Here is a 23,319-nt window from a genome sequence, read left to right as displayed (position 1 = left end):
TAATACACTTATGTAGAAAAAAGGTATAAAATGCCCCTGAAAAGGGGAACTAGGGTTCTTTGTCTCCAGTGTGAAGTCAAGCCAACTTAACGCAGAAAGAAGACCAGCAGAGGACCGCGCCCTGCAACCACGGAGAAGCAAAGACTCTGCACTGCTAGTGGGACAAGACGCATCGGCCCTCATTCCTGGTTCCTGATTCGACCTCTGCTCCTGGCTCAGCCCAAAGATCTCAAAGCTGTTGCAACAGACTTGGAAGATGGACAAAGGTCATGGGGTGACAAAGATCTGAGTGTCTGGAGGACAACAACCAGTTCTACTTTGTTTCTATTCAAAAAGGATTTTGCCGTACAGACAAGACTCTGACCAAGGACATCAAAGCTTCCTGTTGCCAAGATCATCCAACACCTGGGTGTGAGTTGAACTGCTTCCCAAAGCCTCGCTCAGTGACGCAGTGTAGGGAAAGAGGTTAGGAAAGATTGAAGTGATTTTGATCATTCTAAACTTTTATTTTTGACTTTTAATCATTGATAATTAACCTGTTGTCATAATCCCTGCTTAATAAAGATGCACTTCTATTGAGATTTGTGGTCATTCAAATTAAAATTCATGCGCATGGCTCTAGACACGTGGTGGCTTCAGACATTCTTTAGTTTGGTCAGACAATGACTTTGGAGCTTGTTCTTAGACACTAAACCTGTTTAGAGTCAGACTCAGGGGTTTTAGAGATTTTCCGGACCCGTTAGACAGAGAGCTGGTCAGTAGTCAGTCCATGGGAGTTGTGAGGATTAGGGCGGGGCTGGCTATTGCGCAATAACAAAATGCACACCACACTTTTCAGATAGGTATTCATAAGGAATTTTAAAAACTGACTGATTCTTCTTCACGAAACTGTTACTTTTCCACTGTACTGTAAGTCAGAGAACTGTTTAGTCTGACAAAACACTAAAACCACTTAGACAAATTAAAGTCTGACTATGTAAAAAATACATAAACCAAATTGTATAACTTTTAAATATTTGTTTTTATTTTGGAATAGCACACATGCACCATGATTTGACCGGTGACCCTCTTCAGACCAAAACCACACAGCTTCTTACAGATTAGCGCCTTGCAGTTGACTCTGTCCCTGGCTTCAAGGATTTTTAATCAGTACAAACCCCAACAGAAACAGAAGATAAAAGGCTACAATAAAAGTATGAGTTAAAAAGAGAATGCGCTAAAGTTCAGACGTTTAGGAGCCAAAGTGTTTGATGGTGAAGATTTCGGTTTTGGAAGTTTATCAGAGTAGATCTGCAGCCAAACAACAAGGCACAAACATGTACATTTCACCCTCACCAAACTACTACGGATGCCCTTTCCTTTTGTGTCTGCAGCGCCCCCTGCTGGAATCTTAAATCCTCCATCAGACGAGGAAAAATTGTAAACAGTTTCTACTATAAATTAAAATCTTTCTGCTTTTCTGTTTGCTCAAGCTGATTCATCATCGGTCCAAGAAAGGCTTCACTGACATGCCTGCAGCCAGTCATCTGTGCCCGCTCTCTCAGAGTAAATACAGTGCTATATGTGCAAAGTGAAGACACAAATGTAATCTACTGCAATGGAGATTGTTGTTAGGCCACACAGGTGCATGCATGGACTGATTTTCAGTCTAAAATCTGGAACAGATGGACTAAAAACAGTCATATCCATGTGTGTGAATACGGAACGCACTGAAAGACATTCAGTGAAACGTCACAGGATGTTCTGCATGTTATACGTATCTCTCTTAAAAAAAAAGAAGTAATTTAACACATGATGCACAGGGTATATACATTTACTGTACAACAGCAACTTTATGATTCATTTTGTTAATGCATCCTGCTTTAAGTCTCTTTGGAGTTTCCACCACATTTCTGTCTTTACCTTCACTTTCATCAGTCTTTTAAAGAGAAAAGACAGAAAATCCTCCTTCTTTTCAGCATCCAAGCCTTCTCTGTTAAAGGAACTGCTCACAGTTTTCTTTACTGGCTGCTAGTGGAAACTCTGTCCACTGCTGGGCTCCGGTCTCCGTGTGCCAGCCCTCCTGTTCGACCAGAATCAGTCCAGCTTGCGTGCTCCGAGTTTCAGGGGACCTTTGGCGGCTTTACGTTCCGCCCGCTTGGCCTCCAGCTCTTTCCTCCTTTCCTCTCGTTTCTTCTTTGACAGCTCCGCCTTGCTGAGATCTGGGCGACGAAAAGCAGACGAATGTCATACGAACGTTTTCATTTCTGGCCATTTAATATGAAGTCAATGTGGAAAATTATGACTCGGATCTGTTAGATATTAAATCTGTGCTTTTAATTATAACTGATTCGGTGTTACAGATGTACAAGAAGCAGATTGAGATAATGACTTCATTAGTAGTCACACTAATGTTTATTTAAAGATCTATAGTTTTACTGTAACATTGGCACACAATGATCTGAAGGTACATATGGATTCAATAGAGGTTGAAGGTTGCTCTTAAAAACATCACAAAAAAAGAAACTACTGCATTATTTTAGAAATGTTTGAGTTATTTTTGTTGGTTCTAAAAACAAAACCCAAATGTGAGCCCCATTTTTCAGCCTTTTATTTCTAAAACACAGTGAAAATTGTGTCATGCATCATTAACCTTCACAATTATAATCTACTTTATCACTTAAAATCTCATTACATTGTGTTATATCTTGTGACAAAGACATGAAAATGTTCAAAGTTTGTTTTATAAGACATTTTATTACTGCCAGGCTAAACTGAGCTGCTTTTATCTTAAACCTTGAAAACCTGAGATGAGACGCCTGCAAAAAAACAAACGAACAAAAAAAACAAAAAACAAACTAGAAATATTTTTACCTGGTTCCACAAAACCAAGTTCAGGTTTCTGACTTAATCAGACAACGGAGTAAAAAAGATCTTAATTCTGTCTGATATCCTGAAATGTTAAGCAACCTTTCTGAAAATGTGTATTTATTTTAGTGGAAACGTGACTCTAGATCTGAGGCTGACGAACCAAAGAGTTACATTGTAGAAGCAAAACATCCTGAATCACAAAGAAGGAAAGAACAGAACATTTTGAGGACATGTGGAGTAAAAAGATTAGGTTTGAGTTGAAGGACTCACTCTGGCCTCCCTCGACTGACTCCCAGCTCTCGGTGCCCCAGTCTCCGGTCGTCTCTGAGCTCCAGCCCTCTCCAGTCTGTCGACGGGAGACAAAACAAATCATCAGTGAGCAGGAACTCCACTGAGCTGGGGTTTTAAATTATTCAGCCAAAATTAGTCTTCGTTGAACACTTTTATTAAAGCAGCCATTATTGCTTAAATTAAACATGTTTTCTTGCCTTGGTAGAAAATGCAGAACAACATAAGCCTGACACAAATGAATCATTTTGGCTTAAATTCATTTTCACCTTATTGGTATCAGTCTAGTTTAATTCATGAACAAGTTTCATTGTAATTTTTTTTATATTTGCTTTCATCATATTTAGAAAAACATTCCAATTACTAATTTATAAAAACCGATTAATTGCCCAGTTCTAGTGTGTGGCTGTTCAATTTCAACACACTGAAGACTTTAGTCAGCGGGAAGGTGAAGAGAGCAATCAGTGACATTTCCTGGTCGGCTGTTTATGTCAGCATTACGGTATTTATGTCTAAATATCTCATGTTTAGACAGAAATATAGAAAGAAGAGCCCACTATATCTACAACTTCTTTTTTTTTTCTTTTTCATTTCAATAATACAGTAATTATGTAGCCTAGTTTCAAATTTAAATGAGCTTCTGGATGTTTAATGCCGTATTTGTAACAACGAGCTTAACAGTAAAACGAGGTAATATTTGAATAGTGAACTGACGATATCCAATAAAAATATATAAAAAGGTAAAGTAGCATGACTACTTAATGTGTGACAAATGTGTATTAATCTAAGTTTTAATACAAAAGTAAGGACTTTGCTGAAAATGAGTTCCGAGATAAAAAGTTGCTGCAGCCAAAATTTAAAATCAAATCAAGTTAAACACGTTTCCAGCAGCCATACAGTGATAAAATCAGATAACCAAATGTGCTGGAACTCTGCTGGCGTTGCTAGGTATCGGGGCTGGGCTCTGCTGGGGTTGCTAGGCAACACCAAAGTGCCATTTTATTGTGATTAAATTGCTCATTTTCCAAAAAATATCACCTTGGAATGTTTTTTAAGCACTTCTGCTGTTTTTAGACCCAAATGAAAGTAGAAAAATATAAACCATCAGTGTTGCAGCTGAAAAACACAGATTTAAACATCCAAGACACACTCAATCTTCCTGCGTCTCCCGTTTTTTTCCTGTTGGGACCTCACCGTGGCAGCAGCCGTGTTTCTCTGGGACACGCTGGCGAACAGGTCGTTCTGCGTGGCGCCCTTCCCGGAGCTGCTGTCCCAGTTGTACTCGCTGGCCAGCCGGACGCCTTCAGGCAGCGGCAGGTTCTTACTGGCCGGCGTCACGTCCGTCTCCTCCTCCCCCCAGTCGTTGCCCCAGCCCTCCTCGCCCGCTGAACTTTGACCCTGGCCTTCCTTCTCGTTGGACCAGCTGTCGTCGGCGTCCCAGCCGGAGCTGCTCCAGTCAGAGCTTTGCTTTTTCACCGCCATGGAGGCGGACGATCGTCCAGCCTACGTATCGAAAGAAATCGCTTTAAAACAAGCACCATGGTTACCGTAGAAACAGCCTTCAGGATAAATGGTTCGTACTCCTCTATCGGTGGCTTTCTTTTTGGATGATGCAGCTCCAGACCAGTCGGTGTTCCAGTCTTCAGTCTGAGCTTTTTCTGGATCCTGGAGAAAAAGACTCAATGATTCACAAACTCAAAACGTACAGCTCCATGACAACGCACCGTCAGAAGTAATAAATGCACCTCTAAGCTACCCCAGTCCTCTTCATCGTCCCAGCGGTCTCCGATTTGCTCTTCATCGTTGTCTGTGGCTTCAGGCGTCGGCGACTGGTTGGTACGATCAGAGGCACCGTGGTGAGACGAGGAGGAGAGTTGGGTTTTATCTTCTGCATCAGAGAACAGAGTGAATTATCATCATGTCAGACAAAATACACGCAGGGTTTATACATATTTCCCACAGAAAAATTCAAGCACTTTTCAAACATTTTCAAGAAAAGTTCTCAAATTTTTCCACTGGCACACTTTGGAAATAAAAAAAATCAGTACAAAAGAACTGAAGATGATATTTTCAATTCCTTATTTCATATGATTTATTAATAACATACTGTCATAGTATTCTATATTCTACAGCAGAGACAAGCTAACCTGAAATATAACAACATTTTACGTTTTTTATCATCTGACTGAATCGAGAAAGTTACAAAAGAAAATCTTAAAAAAAAAACAAACGTTTTTTGTTGGTTTTTTTTGGCATTTAGCAAGTAGAAATAATTTTGGTAATTCTAGCTAACCCTAAAACAAGAGAAATTAAATTCAAACAGGGAGAAACAAAATGTGCCTTTTTATTATCTGTACATATCTGGTTTCAACTGCAAATAATGCTTTACAAATGTAGCCTCACAAAACTCTGCAGTTTGAATATCAAACACTTTCAAGGGCTTTACACAGAACTCAAACACTTTGCAAACCTTGAAATGTAGAGATGTTGAAAATATTATTATTTATTTGATTCTTCCTTTCTTGTTCTTCATTTTTGTAATTGTTTAGCCGTTTTATGTCTTTTTACAAAACATCAAAATTTATGAATTTTGATGTTTTGTTTGTCTGACCAGAACTTCGGTCCTCTGTATTTTTCTTAAAGGTGCTTTACAAATAAAACTGGATTGGACTGAAAACGACTCACTAAAATTCAATAACCTTGAAGGATTTCAATAAGAACCCTGTGCATAAAAGAGCTTCATTACAATGTAATGCGGTTCATTCTCAGTTTATTCTAATAATAGGAAAAAGCTGTACCTTTGCTTAAGGCTGACGCTCCATCAGTGGCGCTGGTGGGACTGGTAGCGCTGGACGGCCCGCTGCCCTCGGCTGCGGCGCTGCCCTCGCCTCCCGGGTTGTTGCGGATCAGCTTGGAGGTGAGCGAGGAGACGCCGGTCACGGCCCAGCCGGCCCAGCTGGACGAAGCTCCTGCCGGCTGAGCGCTCGATCCCACATCCTTCTCTGCAGGAACGACAACCCAGAAATCAGAGATGCTTTTTCCCCTTTACATTATTTGATCGACAGATACGTTCATATATTTACATTATTATTACTTCCTCACTTACCAGTCTGAAACTGGTAAATATGAAGTCTTCCACATCCTTTAAAGCTAATCTAGTCAGACTAACACACTTTCAAAAACTGAATACTGAAACTATCCCAACCCTAAAGTAAGTTCAGCTGCAACATCAACCTCTCAAAAATCTTAAAAAATAAAAATAAGTCAAAAAAGACCTTTGGAGTAAATGTAGGTATGTTTTCTCAACATGTGAACCTGAACATCCATTAAATCGATAGAGGTGGTTAGAGTAGTCAAACTTTTACACAAGTGAGTAAAATGTAGCCACAACAAGAAATTACAAGAGGAGAAAAGTATTAAGTAACTATCAATTGTTTAATATTTCATAATTACATCATTAGATGGACCAAATATATAGTTATGTAGAAATATTTGGTATTTTGTAGATCAAAATAAAAATAATTAATGTAATAAAATAATTACAAAAATAACAAAATCAAGCAAAAGAGAAACACGTTGGTTGAATCAAAGCTGCATTTGAAATATTAAAAGTTCAAAGGTTGAATCAGCTGCAATGGTTCCCATCTTTCTCAAAAACTGAGATTGTATGTAAACATAAAACATCTAAACACACTGAGCCAAATTCTCAAGTCATTACAGATACATTTTGATCAGACATTAAAGACTTAAAGCATTTCTCTAAAACAAACCTTTGAAAGACCTCAATAACAAAAGAGAACTAGCCTGGCACCTTCGCAGTAAAGTGTAAAGGATGAAGGCCGACTCAAGACTTTTGCACAGCGGAGTACGGCAGTGACAGAAGTAGCTGTGCAGGTCAGAGCAGTTTGTTACGTACCGATCTCAGCCAGCTTGCTTGGATCCTCAGAAACCGTCTCCAGCTTGGTGAGGAAGCTCTTGATGGCTTTGAACGCCTGACAGAAGCAGAGAGAGACGAGTTGGCAAACCGTGATCAGAGACCGGATTAAAAATATGTTCAATTATTATTAATCTGGGTTAAAACTGCTGAACTGATGAAACAAGCTGTCAGAGCTGCTAATTAAAATGGTTCTAACAACTCATGTTGTTACTATATTATTGTGCATTTTAGTGGAAATATCAAACTAACCTTTGTTTTTGCTACTATAAGTGAATAAATAAGTTTTATTCCCAACAGATAAACCATAAATGTTGCTGATTACATAATAAATGATGAGTAAATATCTTTCGGACCGTTCAAGGTAAACAACGGTCACACCTGCTCCCTGACGCCCTTATCGGGATCCACGGTGACGGCGCAGAGCGTGGGCAGGATGCGGGCGGCGATCTCTGTGATGCTGTAGTAGTTGTGTGTTGCTGCGAAGCCCAGCACGCCGGCTGAACGCGAGGCAGGAAACGGGTCTTTAGTGGCTCGAGAAAACGCAGAGACCAGGATTCTCTGCCGGGTCTGCGACGAAAAGGACGATGGAGATCGTCACGTTTTGGTTGTTACGTTTAAAGACAAAAAACATCCAGGGCGTTTTGTGTTTTACCCCGGCGTTGAGGTAGGAGGCGATTTTGCCCAAGCACACGGTGGTGTTGCAGCGGATCGGGCCCTGCTCGTCTCTGGCCTGCAGTCGGGCGAAGTGACGCATGAGCTCCTGGTTCAGGTTGGTCTCGTTCAGTTTGGGCGCCAGCAGCAGCATCGACTGCAGCCGCCAGGAAGAGAAACGTGGAAGGTTAACGTCCGCAGGAGGCGTCGCTCCGGCTGCCATGTCCGATTCTGTAAACGTCGTACCTTAACCGTCTGCTCTCTGATGGCGGGGTTGGTGTCCGTGAAGCCGTGGACGACGTGAGGGAAAATCTGGGAGTTGACCGCCGCCTCGTTCAGATACTGAATGAACTGCTCCATCTGAGAAACACAACAAAACTCAGCAAAGTGGATGAATATTCACATTTTACCTGCGATAATGTTTATTATTATTCACTAAACGGCTTTCTGACGCTAATAAACAAGCTTTTAATGTTTATTTACAGTTTTATTTACAGTGCAGTTCAGAAGTGTACATTCACTTCATTTCAGGTTCCTAACGAAACATCGAAACCTTTTCAAATTCACAAATTAAAAGATCTTTGCTACAAATCCAGCTCCACTTGCTTGTGAAATCTAACTCAGGCGCTGCCTGGAGCTAAATATCACGATTTAATCCAGTCGTCAGGAATGCGAAATACCTGCTGGAGAAGTCGTATCCTCATCGCTCGGTCTGTGGAGGAAAACATCTTCACTATGACAGGAATGATTTTCTGTTGGTATTCTTCTGCTGACAAGAACTTCCCCACCTGAAATGCAGAGAGAGAGAGAAACGACGTTCATAATGCGTTTTCTTTCTCTCACGGTGAAAATAATCAGATTGATGAGAGATTAAAAGTTGCCTTAAAGAGCGGCGTGAGGATGACGGCGCCCGCGTTTCCGAACTCGAAGGCGGTGAGCAGCTGAGGGAGGACTTTATGTTTACAGAAGTCTTCAGGAAAAGAGTCTAGGTGATCATTCAGGTCCTGGAAAAACTGCTGCTTCTCAGCTGGATCCTTGATCTGGAGCAGATTGGAGGGGTTTTCATCATTCTTAGGAATCACTGAATTAACACCAGAAATTCACCTTGAATAAATAAAATTGAAGAACAATTTACATTTTTGAAACTCTCTAACCAAACAAACCCACACATATCTCAGAGATTCAGTAAAAAAAGAAAAAGTATTACTTTCAATCTGGCAGAGAGAAATATTGGATTCGCTGACCTGGATCTCCTCCAGGAAGAGGTTGCTCTCCACGAAGCTGTTGCTGAGGAAACCTCCGGGAGCCCTGCAGTTCTGGAGGAAGCGGGCCGGGTTCGGTCGAGCCCGGGAATTCGCCCCGACCAGCTCACAGTAGTGGGGCACCAGCGACTTGGGAATCTGTATAAAAGACAAACAAGGAATAAAAATTAGACAAAAAGTTCACAATATAGAAAATATGATTAATCACCTTTTTTAACTTCCGTGTTAGAGTTGTAACTAGCTTAAAAACGCAACTTACTTTTCCCAGAGATCGGAGAGATGACGTCCGAGGGAGGGGTCCGTTAAAAACCTCCCATATCAAACATCCCAGTCGCCACACCTCCCCCGCCCTGGATAACAAAAACAAAACCAAATCAATATCAATAATAAATAACACATATCCTTGAAGCCTCTCTTTCCTCACCATTTCTCCCCGCTGCTGTTGGACGCCTCCGGCGGGTCGTACTTCTCCATGTCCGGGTAAACGGCCTTCGGCGTGGGGAGGGAGACGCCGCTGGGGTCGCCCTGCTCCGGCGCCAGGTGGTCGAGGGCGCCGAGCTTCCACTCTCCGGCTCGATCCACGAAAACCGCCCAGATACCCAGGTTGTTGTGGAGCAGGTGGCAGTCGTTGACCAGAAAACTCAGAGCTTTCTGAGAAGAAAAACGACAGGAATAAAATGAAGTGAAAGGCGACTTTCAGCGCATAATGGATGATTCTTGCTAAACTCAGGTTGGCCTGGTAGGATCTGATATCCTGTCAGATTCTTACCACAATCTGGTGGAGACCCCAGGAGATCTCCAGCTCTCCGGCGCCCCCCTTCTCTGCCTGGGCCTTCAGGTGAACTGAGAGAGGAGTCACCTGCTCAGTGACCAGATAGAGGCTCTTATCTGTCTGCAAAAATAAATAAACACGTATTAATAAAGGTGGGGAAGTTTAAGTTATAAAATGACTGACCAACGTTTTTAACATTATATGGCTGTAAAGCACCAGAGCTTGAGTTCTTCATATGGCAACATATTGTTGTTCTGTTTTGAATACAGAACAACATGGATGGATGCATTTACAGTCGGGTGAAAGAATGAATCTTTAACACAACAGGACAAAGAATGAATCTTGATGAAGCAGAAGTTTTTTCGCTCTTATCCAGAAAAGGGAAAATACTAAATCACAATATGGTTTATAAACTTCTTTGTAACCTGCAGGAGAGAAAAAACATTGGTACACTAATTTAGAAAGCCAGAAAAAGCTTTGGCATTGACAAACTGAAACATTTTGAGTACTGTGTAGCGCAGCTCATTTTGGAAGAACAGCAAGTTCTACATGAAAAGCCTGAAACACGATATTGAAGTGGATGTCACTTTGAAACTTGTCTGGAAGACAAACATTGTTTACAGAGCAATCACAAAGCTGAATGAGCTTCAGCTGCAGCAGTGCATTACAGGAGATTAACACGTTATAATGTAAAGAAAGTAAAAAAAGAAAAACATCCTAAATAATTTTCAGTCTTCAACCACCCGGATTGTCTAAGATTCAATACCTACACATTGAAATCCTAACAGACTTCCTACATATTTCTAAAAACTAAAGCCTGGCTTCTTTTTAAGTACCAATACAAAAGTTCACTATGAACTTAGAGCAAATTTTACTACAAACTTTATGATTTAAATTTGACATCAGCAAAAATGTCTGCACGTTGGGTATCAGAAGACCATTAAACAGACAGAAAGAATGAATGAAAAGATGGACGAACAAAAGGACGGCAAGACAGGAACAGGACATATAGATTTAGGAAGTGGGTCAGCAAATGGATGAAGGCAGGAGCAGATGGACGGATAAAAGACAAGCAGAACTGATTAATAAATGGAAGGATGGATAAACAAATGGATCACTGAACTTAGATAATGGGAGAGGAAAGGAAGTAAAAGTAACATACTGGCAGCCAGTTTCTTCCACACTTATCTAATTTTTTATATGTTGTTATATATTTCCTGAGTGTGTAATAAAGCCACTGATGGCAACAGGATACCTCCATCTAATTAAAACTTGTAGGTGATAAATAAGAGATCTAATCGCTGTTCAGGAAGGATCTAGGATCTTGCTTCTAAGATGACAGGACAAACAGTAAATGATCACTTACCTCTCTCTGAACAAAAAGCATGCACATAAAAAGCATAAGTTACACAGTCGAATATCTGAGGCAAACAGAGTCTAAAGACATATAAATCACATACCTCTAGTCCATCTACATATGCCAGAATGTTAGGATGCCGCAGGGTCTTCATCCTCTTGAAGGCAGCCTTGGCTAGCTGGGTCTGCTGCTCTGTTCCCTGAGCCACCTCGTAGACAAACACCGACACCGGATCTCCTGATGTCTGCAAGAAGTGGGCAACCATTAATTCACACTTATGTAGCTTAAGGATGAAATGCTGACAGTGGATCAATGTGATCATTATTGAGGCTGATAGAAGGAGGAAGTTGGTGTCCAGCTGTCATCTGACCCTGCGGTAAAAATCATGACAGAGAAAGGATGGTTTCAGCTTCTCAGTGATAATAATCACAGCAGTGGGGTCCACACAGTTGGCAATCTGTAACGTCACCTTTTTTTAATGCGATACAGACAATGGCTTGAGCCGCAGTTTTAAATAGGAGCAATTAACTTGAATAAAACAGGGTGACGTGGCGAGATGTACGTGTCTCTGCAGGAGTAAACACCGAGCGCTAGCTACACACACTTCGGCAGAGAACAGAAAACCAGAACAATAAACCTGTACTGGGACTTAACGGATAAAACAACTTCTGAGAATACGCCAACTCTCCTTATCAAGACGTCAAACTCCAACTTATCCTGCTTGGCTGATTGAAAGGCATTCATAAACAAGCTAACGCTAACCGTTAGCGGAGGATCCGCAACGATCTGCCGCTACTTACCTTTCTCTTCCCCCGATGCAGAGTCCATATTCCCGACTTCTCCGGGCTTTCCGGGAGAATTTCATAAGCGAAGTCTTTGACAGGATCCCTGGCGAAAAAGGACCACATTTCCCCCCGCTTCTCAACCTCATCAAACACTCACAGAAACACAGCGACAGACCTGTACAAACTGCAGCCAGAGGCGGCTAGCTGCTGTGGCTAATACTAACCCGAAATGGAACGGATGAAAAATAACTCCGCGAGAACTTTGATTTCTGCACATTAGTTCCGGGATTCAGTTCAGGTCTCTTCTCGTAAACAGAACCTATGGGAAATAAGTCAAAAGAACCAAATTAATCATTATAAATACGTAAAAAAAATATTAAAGACAGGAAATTCTAACTTTAATATCAGAATTCACTTTTTGTCTGGTCTGAGAATAAATAAATTTAGAATCATGAGAAAAACGACAGAATTATACGATTAAAGTCAGCTTTTTTCCCCCCAGTGGCCTTAATCCTGAAAAATGCTTAAGATAACCATAAATAAACTATTGATTTGGATTTTATTGCCAATTATGAGAAGCTTCAATTTTAGCTTCCGCCCCTCATTTTTAAAGGTTTCTTAAATGTCTCAATTCCTATTGGCACATCTTGACGACAATTTTCTCATCTCTGTTAATCAGCAGGCTAGGAATTTGAGGGATCTTTGTCAGTGCTGAATGTTTCTTCTCTGTAAAGTAGTGTGGTCAAGGATCAGTAAGGTGAACAAAAAAACAGCCTCAGCCACCAGTTCCATTTTCTTCTGATGACTTTTATTTGTTACTTTTGACTTTGACAACCATCCTGAGATTCTTCTTCTTCTTGTCGGTTTTACTGGTGGTTGGCAACAAACTGTTAGTAACATGACCGCCACTTACTGGTATGGAGTGTGGTTCATGATGGTCTAAATATTTATCCATATCTATACATATATTCTACCTAAACATACACACGTAAAAAGACATACATGCTTATGCACAACTTTGTATACCATTCTTCTATATTAAGACACATTCACAAACACACCTACTATAATCAAATTCTACCATCCTGAGCTTCCAAGAACTCACTGTTTTATAGCTAATTGGCAACACACCTGCACTTGAGTGGACCAAGCTATAATTAAACAGGTAAAAAAAAAAAAGTCTAAACAGAGAAACAATAAAATTATGAATTTAATTTATAAACTCATCTACATAATGAAATGGTCTGCAAAATAAATAAACCATATGATACAAGATAACTCAAAAAGTTAGTTTAAAGAAAAACAAACAAAGCAATACTCAAAAGAAAACCCTCTAATTGGTAGAGCCCAGCAAGGTAATCAATGACGCCATTCAGCCATTTAAGCAGGAAATACTGGACCGGCCCCTCCCATACTCCTGGCCTGCTGCAGGTCTACAAGGGACAAACAATGGTGAGTAAAAAGGAAAACAAATACCATAAATATACCTTAGAACAAAATAGACAAATTCAACCAATAGTCCAGAAATAGTAGCTTTAACCTAAAACATATAAAAAGATGGAAACTGCAACATAATGCTAATGCGAACAAACCCAGGATAGTAAGTGAAGCAAAGTTCCAAAGTAATGTTTAAATTTAAGCATTATAACCAACTATAGAAAGTAAGTGAATCAGAAATAAGAATAAAGGACAAGTGGTGAACACAAACTGAACCACCTTGTCACATCCTCCTCTAGATTTCTGTTCTTAGTTATCTAGGGATAATTTCTGCTGTTCTAGAAATTCCCCTGCACCGTGGTTTACATGGGGAAAACTAAAAGAGAGTTAAAAATTTTATGGCTGCAGACCCACCAGGTCATGTTTACATGTTTGCAGTTAACAATAGTGACCCCACTGTTATCAACTCAGTGACTTTCTTGTTATTCATCAACATTTCGGGCTTTTTAAAGGTCGATCGACCAGAACACTGCAATCAGTGCAACCCTAGTAAGAACTCCAACAAGGTTCAGAAAGGGATAACTCAACAAATACAAGTAGATGCCAATACCTGAGGCTCTGGAGACTGGCAAACAAAGCCTTGACTGAATGGAAATGAATACTGTTCTCCCCCAAACTACCTAAACCATATTTTAGGAGGTACATAAACATCGATAATTTTGCTTAGATTCTGTTGTACACTCACAGTTATCTTTTTAAAAAGTTTCCTGATTCTTTTTATGCTGATACCGATACTGAAGCTGATACATAAAATCGGCTGAACTGAACTTATTGGAAGTTATCCTCCTATTGGTGAAAAACTATTTTACAAAAAAGAACATCACACCAACAGTGAAACACGTAGTTTGTAGTGTAATTGTGTGGAGCTGCTTTGCTGTGTCAGGATCTTGATGAAACCGTGAAATCTTTTCTCTAGTTGAAACTCTTCAAGAAGAGCAACAAACCAAAGCACACCAGCAACTCCATGTTTAAATGACTCAAGTAATGAAAACCCATTTTTGAAAGATCTAATCAAATTCTAAATGTAAATCATGTGAATTAAACAAATTCTGAAAAGATTCCTCTAATTATCAGCAGATGTTGACAAGAGTGGTACAATCAGTTGAGAGGCATAGAGGGCAATTATTATTTTTTTATATGCAGGTTAGCTTTGATTGTTTATTCCCCTCAACAACAAAATGTATCACCTGACAGTTGCAGGTGATACGTACTTCTGCTGCATTTTGTTTGCTCAGGTTATTCAATTTTATGTCCTGGAAGTGTGACAACAAGCAAAACCTGAAGAAATCTATGAAGGGGGTGAATACTTTTCACAGACCTAACTTTAATTAACTGAATGTGGATAATAATTACATATTTCATTCAAACTTAATACCAAAAGAGAAATCTTATGACTTCTTGTTTCAGCTATTTTATTTGCTTATTTAACTGAGTCAAATTTTTCTTAGTTACATGTACTGTTGCTGTGTTTGTAAAGAAAAAAAAACAATTTTTTTTATTAAAAAAAATTAATTTATTTATTATTTCTCTTGTAAATGAATCAATGAGATAACCTGGATAAATAAAAGTCAAATATTTATATTTAATATATATTTAGGCAGTGGGTCAGCAAAGGCAGTAGTAGAAGGCCGGATAATATTTAATGTATGTAAAACATTTTACATTTTTTAAAAATAAGCAAGTTTTACAGGAAAAATTATAACAATATATAAAACAAAAAACAAGCCATTTTGCTCAAAATCAAATTTTATTTCCATAGCAATTTACAACAATGACATCTAAACCAAAGTACTTTCCATGAGTGCAGTATTAAAGGAAGAGTTTAACTTTAGCCAGAAGTCTGATCTGAAAAAAAAAAAATTCCAACAAAATCAACGTTTGTCCAATTTATAAATATAAATGACACTCATCAACCATTACTCCTAAATTTTTCATCACAGATCTACAGAAAGGAGCCATAGTGTCAAGATTATGAAGAAAATTTGTCCATATTTTAGCCTCAAACAAAAATATATAGTTTAATTTTCATTCAGGTGCAAAAAAAAATTGCATGTCTTTAATAAACAGATGATTTTTTTTTCCATAATACAATACAAGCTCAGTTGTGTTGTGGGAATCTTTCCTCTGATCATGCCTGGTTTATGGTAAAATTCCCTTTCCCCCCATGTTTCTCACGGAAATGTTTAAGTTTAGAAAAACACCTGTAACCAACACCATCATTATAATTTACACCGATATTGAAGTGAAGGTATTCCTAGCCTAATCTCACCTAACATTACATCCCGTGTCAGCCCCCTGCCTGTCGCACTGGACCAGATGTTAAACATCTGTTGGTCACTTCCCTCTGAGCAGCTTTACCCAAACAGCAAACTAAAAAGCAAGACACCGCAGGGATTTGAACCCCGTCCTGACCAGGTCAGGAGTGCCACCACCGGAGTCTTTTGCTTTTTTGTGCTTGCTATAACTTGGGCAAAAGCAAAACCTGGAGGAACAAATCTTTGTTCCTCCAGGAAAAGAAAGCCCCTCGGCACCGCTGCTCTAATCCTGTTGACCATGGACTTTTCTCTTGATCATGAGGCTGAAACTAGAAGACAGAATGTTTCCCCGATCCCAGAAGATTCCCACAATATTGTATTTGACTTATTCCATGAGTTCCATTTATAGCCATATAAACAAAGCCACGATACCAGGATTCCTGTTCATACTCAAAGCCATTCCCATTTGCAATGTGGCCGGACTTGATGACCAAAAGAATGCTTCTAAAGCTGTAATGGGATAAAAAAGAAACAGACAGTTTAAGGAACCCCTCCCCTCCCCCCATATTAACCCCAGACTATGATTGGTTATGCCAAATAGGGTTTACCACATCGATACGCAACAGTGTTGAATTCTTCCACATATTTAAGTTTGATCCCTAGATGCTGGCTGAACTCAAGTCATCTTGTTACTCTGCTGATGCTTAGGCTGCTCGATTCAGTAGCAAGTTTAGCTGAACGAGAAATCTGGAAGGGAAAAAAAGAGAATAGCGTTGCACCCCCCCAAAGACACCCCTTACCAGTAACTACTGAAAGGTTTGACAACGATTTAATGAAAATTATGTTGCGTTGTGCAAATTAAATGTTATGCAGAGCTGACTTGGCATGCAACATGTTGAGTTACACATTTAAGCAATGAGGGGGAAAAAAATAATCTAGGGAACCAAAATTACTTAACTTAGCACCCACGAGACTGAAGAGATGCAGTATTAGAAACAAGCTTGCAGTTCTCGATCTTAATATGACAGGATTCTCAGTGTCCATCACAGGTTAGGCCATCCCAGAGGAAATTTAGAAATTTGGCAATTTGACCTGAGAAACCAGAGGGAAAGAAAAGGCACACAAACACAAAAAGAGCAGGGCTTCTGCAAAGGACGCCAGGGTTCAGATTTAAGCTCAAGCGAACAGGGAGGGGGTCGGTGCTTCATTCAGAGGGTCACACTCATTTGTTGACAGCTTCCACAGATGACTTTGCATTCAGAGGCAGGTGAGATCGGAGTGGACAGACGAGAATGATCTGAAACAAAGTGATCTACACAACACACCCACCACACATTTGACACAATACAAAGATTTGTGTTCTACTCATGTGGTTTAAAGATGCAAAGCAGTAAGGCCCCAGGGCCAAAGAGGTATGTACTAGTAAAGCATTGTTACTGATGATTTCAGGTTAACATAAAGCCAGTTCCAAGATGTTTTGTTTACTACACATTGCAAAAGATTGGGTAAGATGAGCCAGCTTCTTACTACATGCTCCAGGTTAGAGGACTTCGCTTGTGCTTCTGTCTTGTATTTGGATTTCTGTGAAGAAAAGTGTAGGAACACGCGCAACCAAAACATGTGCATGTACTAAAGCAACACATTTGCGCTGCATTTTACTCCAAATATGAGCTGCACCATGCACAGCTCTCCTCAGCACCTTCAATTTGTTAAATCTGCACAGTTGCGCACTGGAGTGAAATGGGAATAACCTGCCTCTTGCACAGTTGCACAAGGGCTGGTAGCTGAGGACTAATTATTTTCTTAAAACTACAAAGATCAACCTGACCCTTTCTGAGCAAACTGCATGTAGGTCATGTTCAAAGGGCAGGAAGATTCCTGAGCTGTCCAAGGTAGACTGCATTCTTCCTTTGGACTTCTGTAAGATCAAAAAGAGAGAAGACACCCCTGCTCCCTCCCCACAGTATCGTAGAACTGACTGTTGTTATCCTTACCCAAATGCTTTACTGCAGATAATGTCAAATCAATGAAGCCTCCGTGTCTTCCTCTTATCACAAGACTATTAAGAAAGCACAACAGTGCTATTTCTGCAATCAAGTATAGCAAGTTGCTTTCGTGGCAAGAATAATCGAAGCACTAATAGTGCACTTAAGATTGCCCACTTTGGGATGAATATTCATCTTTCCAAAAGTCATTAGATGATTCAACTTATCTGCCTTCAATTTCCACTTTCATTTGAGCCCAGGTCACATCCGTGCTCTACACCAAGCTTTAGTCATACCTGAAAAAGCACAAGAAAAGCTCCCCCACAACAAGCCCCCAAAAAGAACAAATGCATTCCAAAAACTGTAATCACAACAAGCTATGCATTTATTGTGCAAAAATAAAATCCTTTACAGATAGTTCACTCGTATTGTCAATACAAGGCACAGCAACTAATTGCAAAGGAATTGCAAATGGAGGCATCTAGCCAAACAATGAAGGTTAAAGTAAATGTGAACACATTTAGTGAGCTTACGTGACGCTCGATGCGCAAGGAAACTTGTACAAACAATGAGTTAGGAGAGTTCCTGATGGTCTTGGGTATTGGAAAGCACACGGGACACAGCACACTGAAAAATGCAAAGGAAAAAAGCCTTCTCCCCACAAACCCTTCCAAATACAAGTATGTACAAAGCTACAGGACAAATACTGTTACAGCAAGCAATTGTCGGACTTCCTCGACTGAAGGGCTAATACAATTTAGAGATGGATGGGATCATTTTCCACAAATAGTATTTGAATACCACAGGCCTGCGTACTGGGAGTTCCTTCCAACAGCAGATGTAGACTTGAATGTGGATTTAAGTGACGGTTGGGCCTTTACATTAATCTGCAAAAGTCAAAGATACAAAACCCCCCTCCCACAAGGCAACTGCAAATCAAAAGTAAAATTGCTTCTAGTAAGGAGACTTGTTACCGCACTCTCTGGGACAAAAGCAGCTTCTCTAAATCCAGGAGACTAGCTTTGTGGAGTTGCTATCCCGCATGGCAAAGTGTCCACTTGAAGCTTGTTGGGAACACCTGGATGATTCCTATTCAAGCCTTTCTTATATTGGCAAATGAGGAGCTGTGAAGTCTAGGAAGAGACTGATTAACGCCCCACAACCCCCCCTCACATTAAGCTCCCCAACAAAATACCCCCCCATTTCAAACATAATGGTCCAAGCAGGAAAATGATGAAACGGAATTGATTTTGTTAAACACAAAATACCTTCCTACACCTTGTTAAATCACGGTAGTTGCATATGATCCCAATCCTTAGCACTATAGTACGCAAGATGGGCTCAACTTGTACGGGGTGGCTACCACCAGGGGGCTTTCGATGAACTGATGAACTGCTTTAGGGGCGCATGCCTGTAAAAGAAAAACTCCAGACACATTTTAAACACCCCACACCCCCCCTCCCCTGAACCCATTCAAACCCTTTTAAAAGCGAAGGACAACGATTCCATTTCATTTTGAGCGCAAATATTACAAAGATGATTACTTATGTACAGGATCGTTACACCACATGTACATTCCATGCATTGACTCACTGCTTGGGTTAAGAGGTAGTTGTAGCTTATCTGTACCAATCTGGGAGATGACAATGACGTTTTGCAGAACACACCGCATTGGCTGAACAGATGACCATCCACTCTCACAATCCAGTGCTGTAAACTTCTCAGAAGACCTATTAAACGACATTGGGTTGCCTTTCCTTCCAGATGGGGGGGAGAACTATTGATCGCAGGGAGTTGAAGTCCAAACAAGTAGCTCCTCTCGCCAGCACACAACCAAGGCATTCATCACAGCAGACACCACCAATATCATGTCAGCGCAAGAGGAGATGTGACCACGGTACAAAACGCTTTACACCGCTTGCCTGTAAAAAGGAAGAGAGAGCTGTGCGAGAAATTGTGTTCTACAATAGTTTTATAAAAAGTGGTAATGAAGCCAAGCTTCTGAGTGTTACAGAGATACCTCAGCCCAAAATACAAACCAATGACCCGCTTTACACTCCTGAAGCTAGAGACTGCGTGCCCATCCCACTCTGGAGCTGCTGCAGCGCTGGCCTCTCATCTACTCTGCCCTGTGCTTCTGGCGCCCTCTGTAGACCTCCTGATCGCATCGCCTCTCTCTGCTCCTGCCTCCACGCCCTCTGGACTTGTCCTGCCTGGCTCGTCTTTGGTCCTCCCACGCCCTCTGGCCTTGTCCTGCCTGGCTCGTCTCTGGTCCTCCCACGCCCTCTGGCCTTGTCCTGCCTGGCTCGTCTCTGGTCCTGTCCTGCCTGGTCCCAGTCTGGTCCTCTCCCCGTCTCCTACGATTCTGTAGCCACGCTGGTCCTGAATCTTCAGATTAACAAAGTCCATTCTTCCCCACATTAACTAAGTCCATTCCCCCCAACAACTCAGTCCATTTTCCCCGGGATAAAAAAAAAAAAAAAAAATCTTCTGTCTTCTGTAAGTCAAAAAAAATTTTTTTTCTTCGATTGACTAAAGAACTTTTTTTTTTTATATTGAGAACTAAACTTGTGATCCACTTGAGATGAATACAACTTAGCCATTATTCTGTATAAGGCATACAGGCTTTTTTTTTTTTTTTTTTTGAGTAGAGAAAATTAAAATCAAAAATCTGAAAGTCAAATTTGACTTCATTAAAAAAAATCTTCTGTCTTCTGTAAGTCAAATTTTTTTTTTCTTCTTCTTCGATTGACTAAACTTTTTTTATATTGAGAACTAATCTTGGGATCCACTTGAGATGAATACAACTTAGCCATTATTCTGTACAAGGCATTCAGGCTTGTTTTTTTTTGTTGTTGTTGTTTTTTGAGTAGAGAAAATTAAAATCAAAAATCTGAAAGTCAAATTTGACTTCATTAAAAAAAAATCTTCTGTCTTCTGTAAGTCAATTTTTTTTTCTTCTTCGATTGACTAAACTTTTTTTATATTGAGAACTAAACTTGTGATCCACTTGATGAATACAACTTAGCCATTATTCTGTACAAGGCAATCAGCTTGTGTTTTTGTTTTTTTTTTTGAGTAGAGAAAATTAAATCAAAAATCTGAAAGTCAAATTTGACTTCATTAAAAAAAATCTTCTGTCTTCTGTAAGTCAAAATTTTTTCTTCTTCTTCAATTGACTAAACTTTTTTATATTGATAACTAAACTTGTGATCCACTTGAGATGAATACAACTTAGCCATTATTCTGTACAAGGCATTCAGCTAGTTTTTTAGTAGAGAAAATTAATATAAAAAATCTGAAAGTCAAATTTGACTTCATTAAAAAAATCTTCTGTCTTCTGTAAGTCAAAATGTTTTCTTCTTCTTCAATTGACTAAACTTTTTTTTATATTGAGAACTAAACTTGTGATCCACTTGAGATGAATACAACTTTGCCTTTTATTCTGTACTCTGGTCCTTTTCTTCTTTTTGTTTTAAAGAGAAGTCTGTTATTTATGGCGTTATAATAGTAATGGTAACAATCCGTAGGTAAAAAGAAATTCTAAGCCTTTAAGTCTTCTCCAAACTGCATGTCAATGTAAATAGACAAATCTATACTGCCGTAGGCATTTGGAAAAGCAACTGATATAACGTTAGGTTTAAGCTGTTTAAGACGGACAAAAAAGAAAAATCTCAAAGGCTCACCACAGAAACACAACTATTTGTTTTCTTAGGTTATACTGCCATAAACAAAGGAGGTTATTTGTTAACTGCATTGGTAGCTCAACACTGCCATAGGCATTAGAAAAATTAACTGACATGTTAAGACAAAGCCATTTAAGTTGGACAAAACAGAAAAACCTCAAAGGCTAACCACAGAAACACAACTACTTGTTTTCTTAGGTTAATCTATCGTAAACAATGGGAGGTGGGGGGTTATTATTCGTTAACTGTATCGGTAGCTCAAAATAGCCATAGGCAAAACTTAACTGATAAGATTTTAGCCTGTTTAACTCGGATAAAAAATCTAAAAGCCTCATCACACAAACACCCCTATTCGTTTTTTTTTTTTTTAAATTCATGCTACCGTTTTTTTCCCCGTTAACTTTACCGGCAGCTCAAAATAGCATTCGAAACATTAACAGACATGTTAAGCCATTTAAGTAGGACAAAGAGGAAAACTGAAAGGCTCACCACAGAAAAGCAACTACTCGATCTCTTAGGTTATGCTACCGTAAAAAACAGGGAATTATACTCCATTAACTACCGGCAGCTCAGAGCCATAGTTGGGCATGCGTCTAGAAACATCCTGACCACTCCCCGCTTTTCTGCCCATTACGTCACGGCGTTATTATGAGTCAACCAACGGCTAACATTTGCCAAGTTTTACGTCACGGCGCCCATATTAAGACAACAGCCGTTAAGAATACCAACTGAAAAAAACAATTTCTCGAAAAACAGCTTAACCCGATTTCTTGTAGAAAGCTCAACAAAAAACATTTAGTCTGAGAAAACAAAAGATAATCGAGTAATGTTTATCTTAAGCGTTCTGAAACTACGTTTTTCAAACCAAGCTAGGCGTTAACTTAGCAATCAAGTTAAGAAAAAAGAAAAAAAAAATAGTAATCGCTTTTAGCTTAATAATAGGGTCATTACTAGGTAATAAGTTAAAAAGCATGAGAAAAATAACGTCTATTGAGACTGGAGCCAAATGTAAAAAATGAACGGTAAAAAAGAACGATTTATAGCAGTAAACATATTGTGCTACGCAATTAAATAAAAAATAAATGAATGCATCTTCTTTTTAGGATTATCTTTTGATCAAAAAAGAAAATGCGTCAACCTGTACCGTTCGCCTGCCTTACGTGAGATCAAGAAGTGCGTCGATGTTTTGTGAAACGAAATGGCGTCCTTGCTATTTATATCCATCTGGCTCCACGTCATTCGACCAGGGCAAAGACTTATTTGTTCATCCGCTCAAAGTAGTTCCTTCTTATTGCAAACAACTACGCATCTAGAAGCGAAATGTAATAAACTATATTGCTGTACTAACGATGTAATGCCAGTTATTACAGCAAAACTGTAATAAATGACATGACACAACAAACAATTATCCAACTGAAAACGGATCCATATTATTGTGTATCTATTTAAAGTACACAAATCCATTAAAGCATGGCAATAATATAACTAAGGTTGAAATACAAAAACATTTTTGCTTATTGTAGAGATTGTGCTTATATTATTGAGCTTATATCATGATTAAAACCTTTTTAAACCGTAGTTATTCGTCTTCGAGGATAATTTTTTTAAAAGAAAACAAAACAGCCGTTGCTGGCTCCGCGGACCGATCGTAACACGTGCATGACAGGGCTCTTCAGAACCGGATGAAACCAGTATGTAGCTGGGTGAGTTGTCGGATCTACTTTCCTTTTTTACTGCATTGATAAGCAGTTTGTTGTGATTAAAAAACAAAAGAAAGCAGCAGACTCATTACTTTCAACTTCCAGGGACTATATGGAAGAATTGGTATTTTCATTTTTACTGAACTGTGCATTATTGCCTGTAAACAGTTTCTGATGTTTGCTGTATTTTATTAAAAACATTTTCTTATTAGCCTTGGTCGCCAAAATACTCGGTGTTGACACAATGTTATTTTTGAAGACAGGAAATGAGTTAGCATTGTGTAAGGGGGAAAA

The 23,319-nt window shown here is 39.6% G+C and overlaps 1 protein-coding gene across 1 annotated transcript; it reads right to left on the bottom strand.

Moving 5' to 3' along the window:
• Positions 1 to 1,002: 1,002 nt before the first annotated feature.
• Positions 1,003 to 12,140, bottom strand: scyl1 (SCY1-like, kinase-like 1). Its single transcript, XM_007550339.2, has 18 exons — positions 11,918 to 12,140; positions 11,221 to 11,361; positions 9,758 to 9,880; positions 9,413 to 9,639; positions 9,248 to 9,338; positions 8,971 to 9,126; positions 8,608 to 8,766; positions 8,407 to 8,514; positions 7,973 to 8,086; positions 7,728 to 7,883; positions 7,454 to 7,642; positions 7,055 to 7,130; positions 5,937 to 6,140; positions 4,884 to 5,026; positions 4,720 to 4,803; positions 4,333 to 4,641; positions 3,121 to 3,196; positions 1,003 to 2,201 (listed from the first exon to the last, which is right to left on the bottom strand). The coding sequence occupies exons 1-18, from the start codon at positions 12,023 to 12,025 to the stop codon at positions 2,077 to 2,079; spliced, it is 2,589 nt and encodes an 862-aa protein (XP_007550401.1). The 5' UTR covers positions 12,026 to 12,140; the 3' UTR covers positions 1,003 to 2,076.
• Between the last annotated feature and the right edge of the window lie 11,179 nt (positions 12,141 to 23,319).

Source organism: Poecilia formosa, unplaced genomic scaffold (genome assembly GCF_000485575.1).
Source record: "Poecilia formosa unplaced genomic scaffold, Poecilia_formosa-5.1.2 Scaffold35, whole genome shotgun sequence".
In the NCBI taxonomy this organism is placed as follows: Eukaryota; Metazoa; Chordata; class Actinopteri; order Cyprinodontiformes; family Poeciliidae; genus Poecilia; species Poecilia formosa.
This window is presented reverse-complemented; position numbering and strand designations above follow the sequence as displayed.